This window comes from Nelumbo lutea, chromosome 6 (assembly GCF_056320005.1).
Source record: "Nelumbo lutea isolate HS-2025 chromosome 6, American lotus-T2T, whole genome shotgun sequence".
Lineage (NCBI taxonomy): Eukaryota > Viridiplantae > Streptophyta > Magnoliopsida > Proteales > Nelumbonaceae > Nelumbo > Nelumbo lutea.
Genome location: NC_142689.1, coordinates 18,893,936 through 18,919,608, shown reverse-complemented (window position 1 = coordinate 18,919,608; position 25,673 = coordinate 18,893,936). Strand labels below are relative to the sequence as shown.

The 25,673-nt window shown below is 39.4% G+C and overlaps 1 protein-coding gene and 1 long non-coding RNA gene across 2 annotated transcripts; both read right to left on the bottom strand.

Annotated features, from left to right (window-relative positions):
• Nucleotides 1-10,239: 10,239 nt before the first annotated feature.
• On the bottom strand, nucleotides 10,240-10,644 carry LOC148847719 (uncharacterized). The gene is made up of 2 exons (XR_016100492.1): nucleotides 10,595-10,644; nucleotides 10,240-10,479 (listed from the first exon to the last, which is right to left on the bottom strand). It is a non-coding gene; the product is annotated as an uncharacterized LOC148847719 (long non-coding RNA).
• A 739-nt stretch (nucleotides 10,645-11,383) lies between these two features.
• Nucleotides 11,384-25,579, bottom strand: LOC148847718 (putative pectin methylesterase CGR3). The gene is made up of 7 exons (XM_088948879.1): nucleotides 25,121-25,579; nucleotides 24,214-24,379; nucleotides 23,959-23,993; nucleotides 23,683-23,729; nucleotides 21,920-22,294; nucleotides 15,849-15,904; nucleotides 11,384-11,876 (listed from the first exon to the last, which is right to left on the bottom strand). The coding sequence occupies exons 2-7, from the start codon at nucleotides 24,334-24,336 to the stop codon at nucleotides 11,724-11,726; spliced, it is 789 nt and encodes a 262-aa protein (XP_088805005.1). The 5' UTR covers nucleotides 24,337-24,379; nucleotides 25,121-25,579; the 3' UTR covers nucleotides 11,384-11,723.
• Nucleotides 25,580-25,673: the final 94 nt, after the last annotated feature.

Here is a 25,673-nt window from a genome sequence, read left to right as displayed (position 1 = left end):
GTTATATCAATGAACTGGAGGCTCTTAGGTCCGGGCTGGATCTGGTAACACAGATTGATGCTATTCTCAACTCTCTACCTTAATCCTTTAATCCATTCATCATGAACTATAACATGAACAAGCTGAACGTCAACTTGCAAGAGCTCAATAATATGTTGCAAAGAGCTGAAGAATTGATTAAAAAGGATGAGCCCATTGCCATGCTTGTTGAAACAGGTAAATCGGGCAAGAAAAGGAAGGTAAAGAGAAAGCCCCAGAAGAAGGCTGCCAAACCCAAGAAGCAGAAGAAAGACAAAGCATCGGATGCCTGTCACTTTTGCAAGAAGACCGGCCACTGGAAACGGAATTGTCCTGCTTACCTGGAATCCAAGAAAGGTAATTTCAAAACTTGTGTTATAGAAACCAATTTATTGGTAGCTTCTGCACTCTGGTGTATTGACTCTGGGGTTTCAACTCATGCGTGTAACTCACTGTAGGGGTTCAAGGTAAGCAGAAGGCTGAGTGAAGGAGAAGTTACACTCTACTTGGGGACTACTGCAACTGTTGCAGCGCAGCAATAGGAACTATGGAGTTAATTTTTAGAGAAGGAAAAGTTGTACTGAAAGATTGTCTTTATGTACAAAATTTTAGAAGAAATTTGATTTCTGTTTCAAAACTGTGTGTAGATGGTTATTCTGTCTTCTTTAATAATACAATTACTATTAAAAGAAATAACAGAATCATCGCATATGGAGAACTGGAGAACAGTCTCTATGTTCTACATCCTTCTCTAGAAACTAACATAACCGAAACTACGTTGGCTGAAATCCCCAAGAAGAGAGCCCGTGATATAGTTAATCCCACGTGTCTGTGGCATTACCGACTTGGCCACATTGGTGTTGACCGAATCACAATGTTGGTAAATGATGGTCATTTGGATTTTTTAACTGTAGAAGATCTTCCCACCTATGAGCCTTGCCTACAAGGCAAGATGACAAAACGACCATTTAACGGTAAGCCTGAAAGATGTACAAACGCATTTGACCTAATACATACTGATGTATGTGGTCCCCTGAGTGTTAGGACACAAAATCAACACGTGTATTTCACCACCTTCACAGATGATTTCTCACGATATGGTTACGTGTACCTAATGAGACACAACTCTGAATCCTTTGAAAAGTTCAAAGAGTTTAGACAAGAGGTTGAGAAACAGTTGGGGAGAGAAATTAAAGCCCTTCGATCTGATCGAGGTGGTGAGTATCTCTCTAACGAATTCAGGGACTACTTAAAGGACAATGGGATAGTATCACAATTAGTTCCTCCTGCTACACCACAACTTAACGGTGTTTCAGAGAGGAGGAATAGGACCTTATTGAATATGGTCTGGTCACTTCTCATACACTCAGAGTTACCCACATCCTTTTGGGGTTACGCATTAGAGTGCGATTTACGTGCTGAATTGGGTTTTAGCCAAATTGGTTCCGAACACTCCATATGAACTTTGGACCAGAAAGAAACCAAGTGTCAGACACTTGAAGATTTGGGGTTGTCCAGCACGCTTTAAAAGAACGAGTGCAGACAAGTTGGAATCCAAGACCAGCCGTTGCCTATTTGTAGGCTACCCAAAAGGCCCTGTAGGTTACCTATTCTATGACCCAAGTGAACAGAAAGTGTTCTGCAGTCAAAATGCCCAATTCTTGGAGACCGATTACATCCTGGACACCCATTGTCAGGAAATTGTTCTTGATGAGGAGAGCTCAGGAGCAGTGGGAGATGTCCCACAAGTTCCAGGTAGTGACCAACCTAGAAGATCCACTCGGGTATCCAGGCCACCAGTCCGTTATGGTTATGACCGGGATAGTTACCTGGTGGAAACCTTGACTAGTGAGGAGGATCCCGTGACTTATGTGGAAGCTATGCTGGACATAGATTTCCAGAAGTGGGTGGAGGCCATGAGATCATAGATGGACTCAATGGAGACCAATGGAGTCTGGACTCTAGTAGATCCACCCTCTGGGGTAAAAGCAATCGGTTGCAAATGGATTTACAAAAGGAAGAAGGGCCCCGATGGTAAGGTTGAGACCTTCAAAGCTCGTCTGGTGGCGAAAGGGTACACTCAAAAAGAGGGCATCGATTATGAGGAAACCTTTTCGCCTGTGGCCATACTTAAATCCATTAGGATCTTGCTAGCTGTAGCAACATACCATGATTATGAGATTTGGCAGATGGATGTCAAAACTGCATTCCTGAATGGAGATCTTACTGAAGATATCTATATGTAGTAGCCGCAAGGCTTTATGGCTGTAGGTCAGGAAAACACGGTATGTAAACTTAATAGATCCATTTATGGACTTAAGCAAGCTTCTAGAAGTTGGAACATCCATTTTGACTCTACTGTCAAATCGTTTGATTTCGAGCAGAATCCGAATGAACCCTGTGTTTACAGGAAGTACAGTGGAGATAAGGTTACCTTCTTGGTTCTGTATGTAGATGACATTCTTCTCATTGGGAATGATGTAGGAATGTTGACTACGGTGAAAGTATGGCTTTCACAACAATTCTCCATTAAAGATTTTGGAGAAGCCTCCTATATACTGGGTCTTCGACTTTATAGAGATAGATCGAAGCGGATAATAGGATTATCCCAATCTGCTTACACTGACAAAATAGTCAAAAGATACAACATGGAAAACTCCGAGAAAGGAAATGTTCCTTTCAGGCATGGAGTCACTCTCTCCAAGAGGATGTCTCCCAAGACTTCTGAGGAGATTGATGGCATGAAAGACGTTCCCTATGCCTCTGCCGTAGGGAGCATCATGTATGCCATGCTATGCACTCGTCTTGACATTGCTCAGGCAATGAGTGTAGTAAGCAGATTTCAGGCCAACCCAGGGTAGGAGCACTAGACTGCTGTGAAAAACATACTTAAGTACCTTCTAAGGACAAAAAAATTTTGTCTAGTATTCGATGGTAGCTCACTATAGATCCAAGGGTATACAGATGCCGATTTCCAATCGGATCCAGATGATAGAAAGTCTACATCTGGATATGTTTTCACGATAGGATCGTGTGCTGTTTCCTGAATGTCAGCAAACAGGGGCCCTGAGTAGCAAATTAACAGTCCACAACCCAAGCCGAACACATTGCCGTAAGTGAGGCTGCCTTATGAATGAAGGTGTTCATTCCTGAATTTGGAATTCAGCACATCACCCATTCCACTATTGTATGACAAAACTGGACCTACGGGAGGATGATATTAAGAGGTAGCATCAGCGGAGAATGTGGTAGACCCATTGACTAAGCCACTGTCACAGAAAGTGTTTGAGAAACATGTGGAAAGTATGGGACTCCGGCTAGTACCTGATTGGACCTAAGTGCAAGTGGGAGTTGTTAGACAGTTTTGTATGCCCTTAGCTTCAATCAAGATGATGTACTTTATGAGTTTATTGTAAATGAATAAAAATACATATTTGATTCATGTTCCCTTGATATGTTTATGTGTAATACCCTTAAACTGGATACTTAATGAGACTCGCGTTAGTTTAGAATGTTCACAGCCAGTGGGTCGGTCTGGGGAGACCTATCCTGCAAAAGCGGACACTGTTGTGCCACCAAGTCGGTTGGGGTGGCTTGTCTCAGCTATCGGGGTGAGACCCTAGGCACATGCAGTGTATGATTAATTGAATCTTTGAATTGGACCAGATTTCCAGTATTGCCATGGACCTTGGAGATTGATGGGCAAAACTTGAAAGTTACACCCGACCCCTAGACTCGATTATGATACTGCACTAGGTGTCGGATTGGGTTGTCTTTGATGTACCAATCAGTGAGATCCTTAGCGGGGGTCAAAACCTGGGTATGTTGGGACAATCTGAGAATTCATCTCAGTGGGCGATCATAGTGACAGGATCAGTCCCTTTGTCGGACAAAGGTAATGATCGGGGATGCACTCTCACTAATGGAAACCAAGACTGCCGGCAGGCGATTTCAATCGTTGAGATTTGTTTTGCAAAATATATTTTATATGAGATATAAAAGTATATAAATTATGGTTTCGAAATGATTTGCAAAAGGTTTTAATTCCCAGGATCCATATAAGCAGAGAGTGCAACACTGTTCCTTGTAGTCGAGGGAGAGGTCCTCTCTTGTCGGGCAGTGTATGATCATTATGGGCTGCGAGGTTAAGTGTAAGACCATCGAGGATAATACCTGATGGGCTAATCTTGCATCTGCTCACAGTCCCTGGGTGTTACAAGGTGGCTTGGCCCAGGGACCACTTAAGGTAACTGTTGGGCCCATAGAGCCCACCTGATGGGTTCCAGGGGGTGCACTGTCCATAACATTGTATTCGACGAGGCCTTGTAACAAAGGTTGGGTGATGTGTAGATCAATGTTAGGGTCCCACGCCATACAAGGAAGCCCAACTGGGCAGTAGTTTGGAAGGCTAAATGAATACATAACCTTAAATGGGCCTTAAGCCCATTTTGAATTGGGCTAATTTGATTAGTCACTTAAGGGGCAAATTCTGAGATGGATCAGCTGATAGGATTGGGCCCACACCCTATCCACTTAGAGAGTCCAAGATCTAAATGAGATTTAGATCTAGAAACCTCCTAATTAGATTATGAGATAGCTGATCTAATCTATAGATAAGATAAGGGTTATCCCTTATCACTTAAAGGGATTTTTAATCCAAATATGATTTGGGTTAGCAACTCCTAATGGGATTAGGAGCTGATCCCTTTAAGTCTATAAAAGGAAAAGGGGGCGGCAGCCTTTAGACAAGCAATGCAATCCAAAGATCATTGTCTTCAGAGCTGAGATTATAGAAGAGAGAATTCTACACCCTGTAAATACTCTCTTGCCGCCTCCTTCCTGCAGCCGTCGCGTACAACAGTACGATCTCCAGTTCTTGGGAGAAATCAAGATTGGATCTTGATTCCAATCTTTTGGAGAAAATATTGGTGGGAGTTGTATTCACAAGCCATCCAGGTGATTCTTGAGAAGGGTCAAGTTCTTTTGGAAGAACACTGCTAATTCTGCTCCACCCTGCACTGCGCCATCTTCAGTGGGAGCAGATTTTGGATCATTCCTTGGGCGTGAACACCTTAATTGTGAGACTACTTCTCTGTATCAGGTATTATCTCTCCCTACTCCTTTTGGTTCAGATCTGGTTCAGTTTATGGTTCAAGAATGATTCTTTGAAAATATGATTTTCTAAATAGGGAATTCGATTCCCAGTTGAAGGGAGAGAAAATTTTTTGAAATTCGCCCCTTTATTCCGCAATCTTTGGGCGTCCATGTGATGGATTTCCCATCATTTCATTTGGGATAGTGGTTGTGGAGGTTTCCTTTGGAGTAAGAGAAGCTATGGTTTAGAATAGTGGATGGGATGCTGGAATCAGAGCAAGAACCACAAGCAATTCACCTTGGAAAGCCATTCATGATTTGCTTTAGTCTTCTCTCCACTGGTCAGGTATGATTTGAACTCTGGCACTTCCATAAAATTCTGGTAACAAACTTGGGTGGGAAATGTTCCTCTTAAGGACTAGTTTCCTTCCCTGTATGCCCTTTTTGAGTTTAAAAATAAGCCAATTTCTTTTTTTGTCACCCCTTCCTCCTCCAATTCTGGGTTTGGGTGGAACATGGGATTGAGGAGGGGCTGTGAGGGACTCTGACTTCCACAGTGTCTTGAGCTTTCTTGACTTTCTTGATAATGTCTTCATTGACCCCTCTAAGGTGGACTTTAGAACTTGGACCCCGACTCCCTTGGGCTCTTTTTCCTATGTTTCATTTTTTAGAGTCTTATATCAGTCCACCAATCCTGCAACCTCCCCTTTTCCTAGTTAATGAGGTTTGGTGCAGACCAACCCTCCTAGGGTTGGTAGTTTTTGTTGGGAAGCCTATCTAGAACGATTCAATACTAGTGATTTGCTTCAAAAGAAAAGACCCTATACATGCTTATCACCTCATTGGTGTGTTCTTTGCAAAGCGGATGGGGAGACTGGTTTTCACTTACTGGTGTTGTGCCAATTTGCAAAGTCAATTTGGGAATGGGCTTTTTCTTTCTTTGGGCGCAGGTGGAACCCTCCATCAGATTTGTAGAGCCTATTTTCTCCTTCTTTGTTCAGGTGGCATGTGAAAAGGGGAAGGACTATGTGGAGAGGACTGAGAACTGTAGTATGTTGGTCCTTATGAGAAGAAAGAAATCTTAGAATCTTTTCGGATAAGGAGAGAGGAGCTGAAGAATTGAGGGTTGTGATCCATATCAGGGTTGTTCAATGGTTGAAATCTCTAGAGTTATTCACAGACTACACGATGGATGACATGTTGAGGAAGTGGGGTGAGATTGCAAGCTATATGAAGTCTAGATCAGCTGTGGAGGTGTCTTGGACACCCCCACCTGCTGGATTCCTAAAACGAAACTTTGATGGGAGTTGTAGGGGGAATCTTGGACAATCAGGGATTGGGGGTGTTTTTAGGGATGAGAATAGGGTCATTTCAGCCATGTTCTCAGGTCCAATTGGAGTGAGGGACTCTCTTAGAGCTGAGATCTTGGAAGTTATGGAAGGAGTTCAAAAAACTAAGAAAATGGACATCAGAAAACTTATAATTGAAGGGGACTTAGAGGTGGTCATAGGGTGGCTGAGGAAAGACAACTGTGGATTATGGTAGTACTTCAATGAGAGAAGAAAGTTCAAGTGGCTGGTGCGAAAAATGGAAATCAAGATGAGTTGGGTTAAAAGAATAGCTAACTCTATAGCTGATGGGATAGCTAAACAGGGAATAGAAAGGGATGTAATGTTTTGGGCTAAGTTGTAACTAATTTGCTTCTTTTTCCTTTCTTTCTTTGAGGAATTAAATTGTCTTTGAAAGATAAGAGTGTTTGTCTTCCTTCATGTAACTATTCTTGTGCTTTAATAAAATTACTGAAATTGTTATTGATAAAAAAAAAATTCAAACTCGAACTTTGTGACCCCAAATCACTCGAACTCGAACTTGGATGGAGAATGGGATCCCAAATCGCTTGAACTCACACTTGGATGAAGAATGGGACCCCAAATCACTCAAACTCAAATTAAGACGGATATTGCTTTGAAGATGGAGACTTCCCAACCAGCCGTAGTTGAATCGATTAAGTTGGTGCTTCCCAGTCAGATGGAATCGATGCTTCCCAATCTGAAATCGTTTGAATGGATGGAGTCGATGCTTCCAGCCAGCCACAGTTTGAATGGATGGAGTCAAACTTGAACTTGGAGATGCTTCCAGCCAGCCACAATATGAATGGATGGAGTCAAACGAATGAAACATGAATGCTCTTTGGATTCAGTGGATTTTGTTTTTAACAAAAGGTAATTTTGTCCTAAAAACTTAATGTTTCCTCCCACTCACTCAATTTGCTATTATTTTAAAAACATAACTAAAATTGTCAATTGACCAAACTTAGTCATTTTTTTTTTGGTAAAAAGACCTTTCTTCCATATACACTCCCTCCCGGCTCCAACTCCACTCCACTTGAATCTTATAGAGTCGAGTTTACTTTTGTTTCGCTTCCTTTATAGAGGAGCAAAGGCTCCTTTCAACGATGGCCGCGCTGCCCATATTATCATAAAAAAGATTCTTTCAAATCTAATTCAGCAAAAAATTTTCCTATTGTTTAGGTAATTGAGAAGTTGTACTTTTACTATTTAATTATTGTCTTAATCCAACCCTCCAGTTTCTAACGATTGCCATCACCGTTAAATCGTAATAGAACTAATGAAATGTCCATATTTTGCCTAAGTTGTCTTCTGAATCTCCCTTGATCCCATTTTTACTCTCCCCTCATTCTCTCTTTATCCCTTCTCTTGCATTATCATCGCCACTGCAATTACAACGGTAGATTTGGATTTGGTGGCAACCAGTGGCAGCTGATCTGAGCACACCAACCCTTTCACAGTTGTGGCAGTTGGATTTGAATAGGGAGATGCTACTCCATGACAATGTGGCAACCTCAATATAGCAAAGTTAGATGTGATCATGTGAACATAATCTCGACTGAGTCAGAAAAGTCCAACACCGCTCCGGTGGTTTCTTTCCAACAACCCTCTAAGGTCACCTTTTTCTTGTACTCTTCGGAGTTGAAATCAATGCTATTAGAATTCGCTCCTTCTCCAGGGACTATGTCGGGCTTTACAGCCATTCAGAGGCGAGGGATGGAATATAATCATGCTTACGTAACTAAACTAGCATGAAGTTTACCCCAGAAGAGCATTATGGCCAGAGTCACCATTAGGATTGACATCTCGACCACTATTTCGAATTTTCCGGCAACCGCCGCTTTTTCTAAGTTGGGTTTCTTCTCAACTAACCAAGAACGAGTGGTGCTTCTGGGGTCGGTTATGTGGAGGTGACCTTGAACGAGGATTCAACATTGTCTACTGTCTGTGCTTCGTCTTGGGCTGGTTTTCCGGTGAGCTCCTGAGATACGAAGATCCATGCTTCCAATATCTGGTGAGTAGTGAAGAGGGTCTGGTTCTCGTGGTTGTTGAGATTCTTTTGATCAGATGGCTATGAGATTGTACGGACTCCCATCACCGGACCAGCACCACCACCGACACTTCCAATCGCTCTACCAGCTTGTAGGGGAGGTGGAGAGGGAGAATGAAAAGGGGAAGGGGGGACAGAGGAAGAAGATCACTGCTGCTGTTGGAAGTTGTAGCGGCGGCAGTGATTTTGGTCGATCCAAAAACAGAGGTGAAAGGGAGTGGAGGAAGAAGATCACCTCTGCTGTTGGAAGTTGCAGTGGCGATGGTGATTTTGGTCGATCCAAAAATAGAGGAGAAGGGGGGCAGAGGAAGAAGAAAATCATTGCCGCTGTTGGAAGTTGCAGTGGTGCGTGATTTTTGTTGATCCAAAAATAGACAGAGGAGAAGGGAGGCAGTGAAGAGTGCAAATGGATTAAGCAGTGAAGAGAACTCTCCGGTGGCTCCATTAAGGGCCATTTGATCTCATAGAATACTGATGTCTGAGTGCTCCCAGATAGGTAAATCTACAAAGTAATACCAGAGAATCAAGAGTGGTTAGCCCGGCGAGATCGCTCTGATGCTTAAGTTAGTAAGCTGTTGCGAGTTGAAATAGCTTTGAGAATGTAGAGAGTTAGAGAGCAAAGAAATCATGCATACCTCATGCCATCGGGGTTGGAGCCTTTATATAGTTGAGTAATCGTGGGGCACATGAAAGAGTTCCGGGATATCTGGGATGTGGAGATGGAGTTCGCTCCGCTTCCGAAGGAACAACATACAGGTAAGGCTTATCTCGTTCCTCCTCCGATTCCGACGGAGTGACGATAAGTGCTTATCGTGATCTCGAAAAGGTCGGGGTCTATTAATTTATCATGATCTTGAGGGATTCTGGAGTTGTTGGAGAGACCTCTAGAGTTGGTTATGTGTCGATTTGAGTTGTTGGTTCCGAACTGGTACTTCGGCCTTTTAGTTCCAAACTGGCTTGAATACCGAGGTGCCTCAATGTCGAGGTGAAACCTGCATCTAGGTGGCTCTGCTCCGAAGTGATCCTTAAACCGTGACCTTTGTGCCTATGTGACTGAATACGCAAGATCCTTTGTTGCGAACTAAGCTTGTCAGGTTGAGTTGTCATTTCTTGGTCAGGTCGTGTCCATGTGTCCCCTTTTTACTAGGTCGGGCTAAATCACCCATCATCAAATACCATATGATCTGACGACCTCCATTAAGGTATCGCGAGAGATGAAAGAAATGAAACAAACAACAATAAAGAGAATTTTGATCTAACAACCTCCATTAAGGTTTGTTGCCAGCTTTATTCGGTATTGCGAACTTGAAGAAGGTGAAAAGGGTTGGCTGAAGGTGGAAGAAGGAGAGAGAAAGAGAGAGAGAGAGAGAGGTTGGAGGAAGGGGTACTGGTGTTTTGCCGCTGCGTCGAAAAGAAAGAGATGGGAATAATATTGGGTTTTAGCAAAATCTTAAATGTCATAAGATTTTGACAGAATATTAGCCGATGCTAATGGTAAAGATAGAATTAGTCAATTGTTAGAAACATTAGGATGGTTCAATCAAACAGGCAGGGTAGCTTGTTATGGCCAGATCGGACTGAAAATGTTTCTTAATCCGATCGCATCTCACCCAATTCTCCCGCCATGTGTTCAATTTCAGTGAATTTCTACTCACTACTCTAAAACCATCTATACTAGATGTTGCTGCGGTTGATACTTTATAATAGCGTTAGCAGCCCGTTGGGCTTTAACAAAAAAAAGCATGGTGTTTTTGGCCAACTTTTAGTCTTTTACATTTATTAAAATCTCTGTTTAGTTTCTAGCTGGTTATTTTTCAAAAAAAAAAAAAAAAAGCCTCCGGCTGGTTGCTGTGAGGGCTACAACAATTCGCTAAACCATTAAAAAAGTAAAAAAAAATAAAAGAATGAGGAGATGAAGCAAAAAGTAGCGTGAGGAATCTGGATTTCTTCCACATGCAAAGGGATTCTCTGCAAGCAAAAACTCTATACGTGAAAGAATGGAATATAAATGTATGAAAGATATTCTCATGCAATCAGATACTAGAGATCCAAACTCCCTCTTCACAGAATGGTTCACACCCACCTCATATCACTTGCAGTCGTGCACTGAGAATCTCTCTCCCTGAATAAAACATACAAATAAGATGTTTTTAACCCTCCATTGACCCGGCCGGTTGAATCATTCAAACTATCACCCAGCCAGAATTCCGAGTCCAATTCAGTTAAAACCCACCAAACAATAAAAAACTGTTGACTTGGTCAAAAACCATTCGACCTGATGGCCAAGTTGTGGGTTGCACACTCGATGCACACAATTGGGATGACTTTTTTGATGTCCAATTGGGATTTTTTTTTTTATTTTAGGTAACTTTTTGAAATGTATGCGTCCCAAGAAACCGTAGGTGCATTACCTCGCTATTTTAGCAAAAAAACCTTTTTTACCTCAAATTGAATTTTTAATATTTTATAAATAAAAAACTAAAAAATGAATTAAAAACATAAATTAAATATAAAATAATACATATAACATATCTAAAATATATTTATACATTTTTTATTGTTATAATATATATATATATAATACTTAGTACATATATGCGCTGATGTGGCACGGTCTAAACCGTTCAACCTGGCCAGTCAAACTGGTGACCCACAACCCAGAGGCAAAAACAGTTCACCCTCCAGGTCGGTTTTTAAAACATTGGTTTTCAATGTGCGGATGGTGTGAGGAGGATTATGTTAAGAGGAAATCCGAACTCCGTGGGGAGACCTATCTGGGGCTCCACAAGGCTCCGAATAAATAAATAATCTGTCCATAGTTCATATGGAAAGTTTTTTTGGTAAAATATAAATTCAAACAAAGAATTGCTGGTTTTCACTTGAAACTAAACTTTTTCTCGTAAAATATAACTTTAAGTCTTGGCAAAATCATACAATGAATGAAAACAGTCTTTGCAGTTACAACAGACAAATGGGAAAACCTAACTTAGCAAATACATCTTAGAGAATGCTGAAGCTCATGTAAATTTCAATAAATAAATATCTATCACCTTATGAGGACAAAATAAAGTGATCAGAAATGGTCACACCCACCCATCTTGATTTAGCAGCAGGGGGATGTCCCTTCAATTCAGAGCTAAGGGTGAAAACTCCTTTGTTTTAGTTCTACCAAGAATCTCCAACCACGGTGGTGGAGACGTTATGTTGAGATTTCAGCGGTATGCACTAAGGTGGAATACCTGGCAGCTTGGTTTGTATGACCTTTTAGCAGCAGCCTGCTCAAACTTCTTGATGGCAGCTTCGTTTTCTTCCAGTCCAGTCTGAACAAAATACCGTATCCACCAAGACGAGCTCCGTAATTTTGCCTTCACAGAGAAAACATTTTAGAATGTCATTTTTATAATCAAACATTCTGAAAATTGTAATCAGAATTTGACCTGCAACAGCAAACCATAACCAGAATAGGCCACCAGATTTGGAAAACCTCTCACCAAAAATTGAATGCAAATACCAATAAAAAAGAAATGCATTGATCACTGTCACAAAGAGGGGGAGGAAGAGTAAAGGCTTCTGTCTGTTGTTCTGGTCTGTGCTTTCTCTGTATAAACTGCAAGATACCATTCTCTTCCACTCTGTACTATATGGCCATATCTTTTGCTAAATAATAGGTCCTCAAACCTATCTTACCACAACCACATACTTCTCTATCATGCTCTTGTCCTGTGCTTATAACTTGCACAAAAATCATCCTCATTGGATTTACCAAAAAAATATCATTCTCACTGGGGCAACATTGAAATTAAATACACATGACAAATTATCTAAATAAACACTTCACATTTTATGACCTATTGAAGCAACCCCTAGGTTCCTAAGAATGCAATACTTCCCAATTTTATTCTCCTGATCTGGCCATTCATCCATCTCTTATCAGCTATACACTACTTATTGACGTATTCTTTCTTATTGCCAAATTGTATCAAACCTAACCTCAGCCATACTCAGCACATTCTCTCTAGAATCACAAAACTACTCTAATGGTCATATTGTCTTTTTAGAATTGCAATTGATCAAACAATCTATGAGCGAAACTGTGCAATTCAACTAATGAATGGATATATGTGGCTGTAACTGAAACCAAACAGATAAATGCCTACTGTTAGCAACAGTGTTTTACTCCCTACTGTACCAGTGCATGGTAGGCAAATGAATCATCAAAACCAGGAAGGAATCAGAGAGCTTCTAGAAAGCCATGGACTTGAATAGGAGTTAAATGCCCTGAAGGATGTATAATCTTCAATAAGGGCTAAACCATTACAACTAAGGGCAAATATTTTAAAATATGGATGCATGATATAAGGCATTTCACCATACTAAGGCATGAGGCATAAACCAGAATCAAGGAGCATGAATTTTTTAATTAATAAATAATTAAAATAGGATAAATTAAATAAATATATAGTAATATCCCATACAAATAGGAAAAAATTATGAGAAGTTAATAAAATTCTTTTATTTTCAATTTCTAATAACAAAACTATCACATTTAAATATAGAATTGTAGTACCATTACATGAAGTATCATCATTCATAATTATACAAGTATCATTAGCCATCAATATATCACTTGCAAAGTTACAAATCAAAATTTCAAAATTAACTAATCACATAAATTGTACAATGTTATCATAAACAATTGTGTAATCTCATATTCAAGTTAATTGTAATGCATTAAAAGACATCAAAGCCCCCATCTCTACTTATAACATTTTATTATTGTATTAGAATAAACAAATTTGGAGGTTTTTTATCCTCTATATTATGTTAATATCTAATGGGGAACATGATAAAATGGTGCCTCTACTTGTATGTATAATATTTTTATTATATAAAACTAGCTTAAAAGGTAAGAGCATATGAGGTGTACACCTCAAGTGTCTGTATGCTTCCAGGTATTTTCTTAGCTCCAATGCCTTCTCAATTTTGGAGTCTCATTGTTCTGTTGTAAATAAAGCAGAAGAAATTAGTAAGTGAAGAATGATATCTATAATACTCTTGCAAAGACTTAACACCTATGATGTTAATGAATGTATGGCTGTGATACACCAAATCAATACTTCTCTGGATGCCCATGAACCATGAGAGAGACTAAAAGTACATAAGGTGCAACTACACACATCTTCTTTCCAATGGGAACCATAAGGTAAACAGAGACCTTGACTACTTGAAGAACATCTTAGATACACCAGGTACACAATTGAAGGCCAAGATTTCATTGATTATTCTGGGAAACATGTCCTGGAAGCATTGAGAAAAACAGATGCATACCTAGTCATATTTAAACACCATAACATGAGTTCTCAGTCAGCAACATATCAGCCCCAAGGGGCCCATCATCCTCCAGGTATTGCCAGAAATGTAACAGACTAGAAATTGGAGGTGATATTATAACCAAGGTCCAATTTCATAAGCTAAAGCATCATTGCACAAGTATGTACAAGGACTGGTGCAATGCAAAGCAGCGGTATGCACCATACAGAAAGGCCATTACCCAATGTTGGTTCCAGCTATCTGGGGTCTTGGGAGGGGCTGACTGGATATGGTCCTAACATTTGGCAATTTTTTTGCACAAAGTGGCCAGTCTCAGACTCAAACTTGCGTTCTCACACTTGACAACCCGAGATTTTACCATTACTTGGTGCTAAAATGTTTTTACAATAGCCAGTGACTGACATAACATGGATAGGGCAACTTCTGGTGCCATATGAGGGGAGCAAAAAGCAGCCAGAAAGTGGGATAACCTAGATAAAGCAAGTACTAGGCTAATAACAAGTATTGGTTTAATGCAGTGTTTTAAAACGCAGAGGCGTTCCACTACCTAGAGGCGTGAGGCGTAATTCAGAACGCAAGAGGCGTAAGCCTCCTTAAAAAGAGGATGAAAAGGAAGGGGGGATCTCATTTTTTCTTTATTTTTAATAAAAATCTTTTATATTAAGAAGAATAAAGATGCATAACAGTATTTTCATATCAGATTGGGCTGATATGAAAAGGGGGAGGGGGGGTTTGGGGGGCAAAGCCCCCCAGCCGAAGGGATAGGGGGCAAACCATTTTCTTTCCCTTTATCTTTTCTTCCCTTCCCTTACTTTTCTTTTCCTTTCCTTTCCTTTCCTTTCCTTTTTCTTTTTTTTCTTGTATTTTCATATCGGATGTGCATGAGGCGCAAGAGGCGTACGCCTCTAGCACGCCTCATGAGAAAAGCGCAAGAGGCGTACGCCTCCCATGCCTTTTAAAACACTGGTTTAATGTTATATATATTGTTAAATTATGAGCACTTAAATCATTTCTTACTATTTTGACCAATGTCCTTTATAGTCTGCTCCTAGTCCTTCTAGTCCCTTCAACTTGCAACTAATCACTTTTCTTATGGGTAGGGGTGGGTTTGAGCTGAACCGATCCGACTAGTACGAGGCTCAAGCTCGGCTCGCCAAGGTAGTACAAGGATCGAGCTCGAGCTAGAACCTTGAGCTCGAGCCGATCTCAAGCTCGATCTCGATTTGAGAAAAAATGTTTTATAAAAATAAAAAATATTTTTTAATTGATATTTAAAAATTTAAGAATTATAATATATATATATATATATATATTCGAGCTCGGCTCGCGAGCCTCACGAGCCTAGCTCTATTAGGCTCGGGCTCGTCTTGTTTATTAATCGAGCCTGTAAATTGGGCTTGAACTCAGCTTGAGGCTTGGCTGAAACCATGCCGAGCCGAGCTTGAGAAGCTCATGAAGAGCTTGGCTCGTGGCCACCCCTACTTACGGGTGTTGTAGGTGGTCTTCTATGCATATGATCAAACCATCTAAGTCTATTTTATCTCATTTTATCACCTATTGGAGATACTCATAGGTTCTTTTGAATGACTTCATTTTTTCCAATCATCCATCTCAGCGACGCATTTGTGCCACACTTTTTTTTGGACATGCTTCTTGATTGCCCAACACTCTTTCCATATAGTATTGTTGGCCTTAAAGATGCTTTATAGAATTTTCCTTTTGATCTAAGTGGTATTCACCTATCACATAAGACTCTGACGCACCCTCTCCATTTTCCCCATCCTATGCTAGGTGATATCCTCCTCAATCTCTCTCATGTTATGAATTGTTGAACCAAGGTACAGAAAAAGGTCACATTGATTTCTCTCTTGGTCTCCAATCTTAAGGGTATAACATTCCATCGTCATATTAATGGTGCAATGGTTTATTTGGCACATATGTCAATAAATGAAACAAACTACCAAATTACACACTAAAACCCCACAAAGAAGCAATCGGATACTTACTGGTCTTCCAAATTTGGAGAGCTCTGCACCTTTAGCTCTTTGTTGGCCTGGATAACCTACAAATAGAAATAAATAAGTTTGGTTAGGTAATAAAACTCAATAACAATAAATTGTCATTCATGTACAACGAGGTCCATCTAGAAATCCCAAAGCCCATGAATTCTTGTAAATGGATGAAGTCCCTATGTCAGATATGCATTGGACATTGGCATCCCACATACACTTCCTTCCTATCAATAATAAAAATAATATAAATGCTTTTAATTTACTGTTAGTATGCTATCAGTTACTGTTATTGTTTTTTTATTAGATTGTGCCACCAGGGGCATTATTGTAATTCCTCCCTTTTATTTTTTGTCACCCTATTATAAATAGAAGAAAGGGCACCACCAGCCTATTCTTTTGGCTCCTTAAACACGTTCTTCTCTTCTCCTCTCCTCCTCCCTTCTTATTTTTCTATTGTTTCTTGGATGAAAACATGGTATCAGATCTGATCGTTGGGCAGTAGAAGCATTCAGATCTCTTCTTACCCAGAATTCTCTGTTTTTTGGACTATGGAGTGAAGAATCCCTAATCGGCCTGATCAAATCAGTACTTCTTTTCTTCTTTGTTGTTCTCTCTTGGTCGTAACACCAAGAAGAATAGGTGGTGACAGTTTGATGCAGTAAAAGTGAGAGTACGTGGACTGAGTCTGAGAATAGTTAAAACTTGGTGTATGAGGACTGAAAGCCGTTAAAGCTTGAAGATTTAGTACTGTACAGCTGTGGTTGTCTAGTTTCATCAGTTTGATTGACTCTTTTGAGTAGTTCAGTTGAAGTTTTGCTCCCCTATTTGTGATTGCAGGTGTTGGGGATGAGTTGTGACCAGTTATATTTTTCAGATCTTTACTTTTTTTTGCATTTTGGTGTTGTTCAAATGGCCACCAATGACTCTGCTTCTTCTGGGGTTACAGCATCATGGGGAACAACTAGTGTAAGGTCTAATAACATGATTTTCCCTATGTCGATTGCCCCCTTGAATGGCCTGAATTATCTGGAGTGGTCTAAGGGTATAAAGTTCTGTGTAACTGCAAGAGGAAAAACATGATATGTTAATGGGAAGGTAAAAGAACCTAAAAATGGAACTTTTGAACATGATAGGTGGGGATCAGGAGAATAGTATGGTGATGTCTTGCCTTCTTATAGCCATAGAACCTGATGTGAGGAAGAATTTTATGTGGGCAGACACTGCTAATGAGATATGGGAACATGCCAAAACAATATTCTGAACAAAAGCATTATGCCAAGATTTATCAATTATAGGCTAAGTCTCCACTTGTAAACATAGGGATTGTAGTTTCTCAGCGTATTCAGCTCTTACCTCAGTGTGGAAGGAGTTAGACCACTACTGGACTATTGAGTGGAAGCATGATGATGATGCCAAGGCATATAAGAAAGTCTCTCAGCAACAGGCTTTTGCCTTCTTGTTGGGGCTAAACCTTGTGTATGAGCCCCTTAGAGTTCAGATTTTGGGGGGTAGTGAGCTGCCTTCAATCCAAGTAAGTGTATGCCCTGGTCCAGTCTACGGAAAGTAGACAGAGTGTGATGGTTACAAATGAGGGGGAACAACAAATGGCTTTGGTTGCAAAAAAATGGCAATAATGTTATGAAGGAGAGTGATACCAAGAAGTATGATGATAAGGACAAGTTACGATGTACTCATTGTAGGCGTTTGAAACATACACATGATACTTATTGGGTTTTCATTGGGAAGCCTAAGTAGGTAGTAAAAAACCAAGAGCAAAGCACGATGTAGGGCCAGAAGTATAGTGCAGCTAATATGGTAGCTCAAGATAGTCAGACTACTAGTGTGCCTACTAGTACAACTCAGGTGCATCATACTAGTTTTGCCCCCAAGGAGGATATCTTTAACTCCTTTCATGAGCATCTAGAATCATATGGTAGGGCCTTACGTCAAATGGACAGTACAACTACTGGTACCCCCTCTATTTCATTTGCGTCCATCACGTAATGTTGCTTTTGCCTTCCCTACATCCATTGCCACAGATTCCCCCTAGATTATTGATTTAGGGGCCTCCAACCACATGATTGGTAAACCCAATATTTTGTTGTCTTGTAACCATTTGTCTGGGAGAGATAAAGTGGGTCTTGTAGATGGATCATTCTCTTCCATTATGGGTCAATGATCAATATATCTCTTCCCCATGGCCTTAAACTTAGTAATGTGCTGCACATACCTAAAGCCTCTTAATTTGCTTTCTATTAGTAGTATTACAAATCCCTTGAGTTGTGGTGTAACCTTCTTTCCTGGCTCTTGTGTTTATTAGGATTTAACCTTCAGAAGGACGATTGGTAGAGAAAGTATGGCATATGGTCTCTACATTCTTGAAAGCAAGGCTGGTTTCTTAGCATCAACCTCAGAGTCAATAGTTGAATCAATCAAATAAGAGTCAGGTGTTTTCATGGCAATAACCACCTGGGTCATGTGTCATTTGAATTATTTGTCTCCTCTTTTATCCAAATCATATCTAGTGTCTGACTTTCAATGTCAAATGTGTCGGTTAAGCAAGCAATGTAGAACTGTTTTTCATTCAAGTATTAAAAGATCAAATTTCCCTTTCCATATTGTACATTCAGATGTGTGGAACCTACCACTATAATATTGGAGGGGGGTTATAAGTACTTTATTATATTGGTTGATGATTATTCCCACTCTACGTGGCTATTTCCCATGCTCACTAGAGATGAACTGATGAAGTTCCAAAAATGGTAAAGGATTTCCGGTGGATAGTGTTTATTTAGTTCCATGTTGAGATTCAGATATTCCAATAAGATAATGCAAAAGAATACTTCCATGGTGACCTAAATGAGTTTTTTTGCATCCCATGAATCATCCCATCGAAGTTTATGTGCAAAAACACCACAACAGAATAGTGTTGCAGAAAGAAAAAAACCACCTCTTTGAAGTAGCATGCGAGATGATATTACACATGAATGTACCTAAACATTTTTGGATGGATGACGTGCTTACTACTACATATGTAATCAATTGCATGCCCTTTGGAGTATTAGACTATAAAGCCTGCCATCAACTTTTGTTCTCTCAATCCCTTTATTCACCATTCCTATGAGAGTTTTTGGTTGTCGAGATTTTGTTCATGATTTGTTTTCTTCTTGTGGTAAGTTGGACCCTTGGTTATTCTATGTATCTTCCTTGGGTACCCCTCTTCTCAAAAGGGTTACCAATGCTTTGATCTTGCTAGCCGTAAGTACTTTGTCTCTATCGATGTTTCTTTCTTTGAGTTAGAACCATTCTACACTATTCCTCAAGGGAAGAGTTGTATGGAGGGGAAGCAAGCTCGCCAGGTCCATCTTCCTTCCATTCCAGATCCTACTCCTTTTCATGTTTTCTTGCGTATGCACCATAGAGATCAGCGGTGTTCTAAAGAAGTAGAGTTTCCAGATGTTGAGCAACCAACACTGTCAAAATCCCAAAAGGTAAATCCAATTGAACTAGGTATCCTTGTTCCCATTGATTCCTTTGAGCCCTTTTTAGTTGATGACCGCGTGGATGACCTAAACATTCCTACTGCCCAAAGAAAAGGTGTCAAGCCATGCACTCCAGAACACCCTGTCACCCATTATATGTCATATGACCATATCCCTCCCCCTTATTGTGCCTTCTTGTCTGCTATTGATAGTACCCCCATACCCAAAAGTGTGGCAAAGGCCTTGACATACCCTAAATGGATAGATGCTTTGAAGGAGGAGATTAATGCCCTCCATAAGAGTCATACTTGGAAGATGGTGGACCTTCCAAAAGGGAAAAACTCAGTAGGGTGTAAATGGGTGTTCATAGTGAAGCACAAGGCAGGTGAGACAATAGAAAGGTACAAAGCAAAGCTAGTAGCTAAGGGGTACACTCAAGTATATTGTGTTGACTAAAATGAGACATTTGCCCCGATAATAAAGATGAATTCTATTTGGGCCCTTTTATCATTGCTTGTCAATTTGGACCGGGAGTTGCACCAACTTGATGTTAAAAACACTTTCTTGAAAGTGATCTGGAAGAGGAAGTGTATATGGTTCAACCACTTGGTTTTTGTGCCAAAGGCAATGAAAATAAGGTGTATAGGTTGAGGAAGTCCCTATATGGATTATAATACTCTCCTAGAGCTTGTTTAGTAAATTTCATATGGAAGTTCAGAAAGTAGGGTTCAGATAGTGCTAGCCTAGTCACACTCTCTTTGTTAAGAGGTATTAGGGGCAGGTTGTAACTAAAGCTCTAAGATACAAAAGTTGAAGGAGTTCTTAGCCACAAAAAGGTATCTTTGTCTCTCAAAGAAAATAAATCTTAGATCTCTTGCAAAATACAAGCAAATAAGGTGCATAGTCAACTGCTACCCCTATTTGATGTTAATCATAGACTAGGTGATTGTGATGGAGAACCTTTGGAAGATGTAAAACCGTTTAAAAAATTAGTTAGAAGACTATTATACCTTTCTATGATACACTCTAATATTTCTTATGTTGGGGTTTTGAGTCAATCCATGCATTCCCTTAAAGTACTACACTTAGAGGTTACTGAGAGGATTCTCAAGTATTCGAAGAAGTATTTAGGGACTTGTTTGCTATTCAGTAAACACAACCATCTGAAAGTGAGAGTTTATATAGATGTGGATTGGGCAGGTGTTGTGGATGATAGAAAATCCACTAGTAGGTACTATAATTTTGTGGGTGAAAACTTGGTGACATGGAGAAGTAAGAAATAGAGTGTGGTTGCAAGGTTAAGAGTGCCGAGATTGAGTATAGAGCTATGGTGCATGGGGTGGCTGAAGTACTTTGGTTGAAGAATCTGTTAGGGAAGCTTAAGTTTAATGTTGACATCCCTATGTCCCTTTATTGTGTTAATAAGGCAGTCATAAGCATTGCGACTAACTCTGTCCTTCATGATAGGACAAAGCACATTGAGGTAGACAAGCACTTCATCAGAGAAAAGCTTGAAAAGGGTGAAATCTGTACTTCAAATGTTTAACACTAAGGAGCAACTTGCTGATGTTCTCACAAAAGGACTTCCATGTTTGCGGCACAACGAACTGTGTGACAAGTTGGGCATGATTGACATATACAACCAACTTAAGGGGGAGTGTTGTTAGTTTACTATTAGTATGCTATCATTTACTTGTTGCTTTTGTATTGTCAACATTCTCTTTTATTTGTTTTTTATTAATGTGCCACCAGGGGCATTATTGTAATTCATCCTTTTTATTTTTGTCACCCTATTGTAAATAGAAGAAAGGGCGCCACCAGCCTATTCTTTTGGCTCCCTAAACACTTTTTTCTCTTCTCCTCTCCTCCTCTTATTTTTCTATTATTTCTTGGATGAAAACAATAAAATAACTAATAGAAATGCTAAGTCTAATCAAGTAGAACAGGACAAGAACAAAGAGAGCCTCTCATAAGTCCTCGTAGGAGGGTACTGTACTCCATGCGTTCTTGAGCAACAGTTTTGCAATATCTATCCCATTTCTCCACTTGATTCTCTACCATATTTGAATGCACACACAATGAGTTCCATCTTTTTCTAGGAAGTTCCTAGGAATCAAAAACATTTTAATCCATCCATGCCCATTTTTAGATATAAGAAGATGGTTCTTTATAGCTTGACATGCACAAATTAACTAATTATTCTGGGACAATTAAAAGAAATAGGCAGACAAGGAAACAACAATAACAAACAACCAGAAGATGTTCTTTTCCTTTTTCTCTTTGCTTGTTAACAAGATAAAGTTTAATCATATTAGCAAGCTTTACTTTGCTCGCTTTGATGATAAGACAAAGAAAAACACTTTGGTCAGTCATCTCACTTAAAAAAATCCACTACAAGGACAGTGAAATTATATATTCATTTATCAAAGTGTAAGTGGGACTAGAAAATGGTGAAAAGGTTCATAACAATTAGTGTTTTCTGAGAATTATTCATCAGTTTTAGAAGTTCATTTTAATGCAGCATACATCATTCTGAGTTTTTTACAGCAAGTGAGGCGACATAAATGTATTCAGGAAAATTACCAGCAAAAATAACAAGACCGTCCACAGCCATCCTTGCCAGATCTGGAAGAGTCTTGTTAAGGTACCTCGGAGACAAGTAATCCAGTGCATCTGATACAATAACAAGAGAAAAGGATTTTGCCCTGTAGGGGAGGGAAAACTTGATATCAGCCACACGCACAATGCCCTTCCGCACAAGACTTTTGCAGGTACTGTCAGGATCTTCTAAGTCATATGGTTCCACACCCCAGGCTTCAGTATCCTCTTCTTTTAACAATTTAGAGATTACAGAACAAGTATCAGGGCCTACATGCAAAACTTTATGCATGCTGTCACCATATGCTTTACTCAGCATAGGTATGGCTCTCTGGACCTCTGACGTGCACGAGTAGTCACCTACAAATATAGGCATAGATAAACATTTTCAGCTGACTCTAGGATAACCACAAAAACAAGTACAAAGAAAAGGGGGGTGTCCCGTAGAGGCATTCAACTTTGTCCATGTACATATGGAATTGAATACCTTATTTTTTTATCTAACCACAAACAGTTAACATGAACAAAATTTAGTTCATACAGAAACCCCCACGTAATCCAAGCTGCAGATCCTGAATTTTATTTTTTCCATGAAATATGTTAATATTCTCACTATATAAGAACATAATAGTACATCTACTAAATAAATTGTTCACTCTTTTGTAAATTTATCAGAAAACAGTACAGCTTTGGACAATTCTAAGGGGTCAAAGGGAAGCCAATTGCAGTTTATGGAGAGGCTTCTTCAGGATATAAAATGAGAAGTGGAAATTCACATTTCTAGGAAGAACAAACAGAAAGTTCTATTAAAAGTGTTAAGTGGTAAATCAATATTAGTCATTGATTTTGATTGTACAATCAACCTTATGCTCACTGTTTTGCATAACATTTTGCTTCTCTTTTTAAAGAGTGTTAAGCATGAGATAAGATAACTGATTATGTAGTCTATATTTTTGCATCAACTATATTTTCTACTGGAATTGGAAGGATGAACAAAAACAAGCTTAATAGTGAGCACTGGTCATAGCCCACCAAAAAGGTCAAGGCAGAATCCTCAAGCCCCTGCCTTGTAAAGGCAAATGGAGGAAAGGGGTGGTGTCATATTTTAACTCTCAATGTAATTGCAAAGCTTTAATTTTTTGTTTCCATTTAGTGCAATTTCTAAATATTTAGTATTTCATAGTTTTGATTGTCATGCTTGGGACTTCTAGTATTTCTAAGAAGTTTTCAAAAGGTTTTGAAATTTCATGATTTTGAACAAGGATCAGGTTGTAGTTCAACGCCAAAAACTTGTAGTGACGATGGCCTCATCTAAGATATATATAGCATACAATCTCACTAGGTGGGAAATGGAACTATCAAGGATGCTATAATGTAGAAGTTTTTCCAATGCAAATGATTCAACTGATAAAGAGAGAATGATAACAACAGTACCACAGTGAAAGGAAAAAAGATGGCAAGTTGGAAATCAAAGGTCTCCTGATATGCTAATAAACAAAAAGCATTCTCAAATTGTTGGTGAAAATCTAGAAAAAGATGTGTCAAACAGATTATTCAATGAAAAGAAAAGGATGTTCAGTCAGTGACCACATCATTAACCAGTAACCACAGGAATCAATCAAGAAACAAATAAGGAGTGGTTATCAAATAAAGAACGTGAAATTTACTAAATGCATGAACACCCATGATAGGGAAAAAGGTAAAGGAAAAAAGAAGAAGAGAAAAGAAAAGGAAAAAAGGACAGATACCTTCCACCTTACTAACAGCTTCTATATTGCCACCAAATCCACCTGAGGTGACAAAACTTCAAAAGTTATTCAAATGCATGGCAGAAACAAATAATAGAACTACTAAAAATAAGAAAGAAGAAATCATGTTCTCAAACATAGTAAAAAGACATCCAACAACAGTGTTTTATGGGATATAAAACTTTCCCATCATTTGCCAATGAAACACAGTATATCAAAGTTCATCTTATAAAATTTTTTGAACAAGGGATATGCAAAGCATAATACAAACCTGAGTGACTATAAGAATATCCAATAAGAAGGAGTGCACCCTGAAATTTCAAAACAAATGTTATCAAGATTTGATCTTCTGAGCTTAGTCAGTATGTGAATTCTTTTCATTGTGGGCAGTAACAGTTAATAAAAAGGCAACAATGAGAAAGTGTAGTGTTACTTTGCTGTGACGCTATGAATAAGTCAATAATCTATAAGAGACTCTAAAGAATGATCTTACAATAAAGGGAAGGATTTTGATTAGAAAATGAGAAATACCACAACGACCAGCCCAACCGATAGTAGGGGTGAAGAGCGTGATTTCTGATGCAATGAGTTTGCAAATGGTGCACTGCCATTGTCTGCAATGCGCCTAGAGGGGTTCACTGGCCTCCTTGACATGGCTACTGGATTAAAAAAAAATGATCTTTCACAAGACTATGCACTGGCAAAAAGAGGTGAACAAAAGAAAAGACAATAATTAGTATTAGATCAACTTTCTAGTCGATAAAACACATGGAGATTTTCCAAATTTTACATGGATACAAGACAGGAAACATGAGAATCAAATAATATGAATATCAGATAAAAACGAAATTACGCGTAAAATTAACAGTGCAGAAGATAGTAATGAGGAAATTGTAATATAAATTTCGGAAGAACAGCCCGGAAGTTCAAAAAAGCAAATACAGGATAGGAATTTAAAGTATGAGATAATTGATGACAATAATCGCATTGCGTTTATATAGAACTTGATAAAATCCAATTGCGTCAGATCCAAAACAGTGCACCACAAATTAGAGCTGAGTCATAGTAACAAAATCAATTTCGGCATGTGTAAACCAGATCAAAATTCGGAGAAAAGGAATGAAAGCTAAAACTAAGAAAATCAAGCCAGAACAACATAGCTCCTAGAAAAAAAAATAACATTAAATGGAAACTGAAAGCAGCACAAACCAGTAAAATAGATCGAAGCTTTTACTGATAAGTCATTCTAATCCAATTAAAAGGAAGTGGAGGGAATGCAACACAATACCAATTCCGTAAAAATCCAGACAGAAGTCACAGTGAAGTCTCGAGAAAAAGCATGCTTAAACAATCTAAAATTTTTGAGCAAGACATCAAATGGATCGGTCAAATAAGAAGGCGGCATCAATGCAAGAACTGGTTAGAACTTGGAAGCTACCTGAGACCGAGAATCAAAGAAACCGTATTCGGGATCTAGAGCTCCTCGCAGCCGGATCTAGATCTATGTTTTTTTCCGACAAATGCAGACACACACGCACACTCTCTCTCTCTCTCTCTCTCTCTCTCACAAAGCGTAGGAGCTGTCTACAACCATTAGAATCCCGAATCCTGACATAAACTCTCACAGTTATCAAAATAGCTTTTTTTTATTTGATCCAGTTACTCTCTCTCTCTCTCTCTCTTTATATGGTAAATAGAGAGAGAAGCACCGGGAATGGGAACAGGGGAATTGAATGAAGCGCGTGCCAGCCTGCCAGGAGAGCATAAAAGCTTTGAAGGATGCCGGTTAACACTAATTAGCAGCTGTCTAAAGCGGAGACTTGGGATCGAATCCCACCACGACCGGGTTTTCTAGCTTGCATAACTTGCAGGTTGTAGCTGTAGCCTGTAGGTTTGTGTGAGTGGGATTGCATAATGCGCATTTTAACAAGCGGAGCCCACTGGTGTCGGTGGAGATTATATTTATTTTATTGGGATTAAAAGCATAGTTG

What these genes read in the sequence shown, in the direction of transcription:
- LOC148847718 (XM_088948879.1), bottom strand. Translation starts at nt 24,336, where the DNA reads ATGTCAAGGAGGCCAGTGAACCCCTCTAGGCGCATTGCAGACAATGGC. An exon ending in ATTGGATATTCTTATAGTCA is followed by an intron (nt 23,730 to 23,958) that starts CTCAGGTTTGTA and finishes AAGTTTTGTCAC; the next exon opens with CTCAGGTGGATTTGGTGGCA. An exon ending in CGGTCTTGTTATTTTTGCTG is followed by an intron (nt 15,905 to 21,919) that starts GTAATTTTCCTG and finishes TTCTATTTGTAG; the next exon opens with GTTATCCAGGCCAACAAAGA.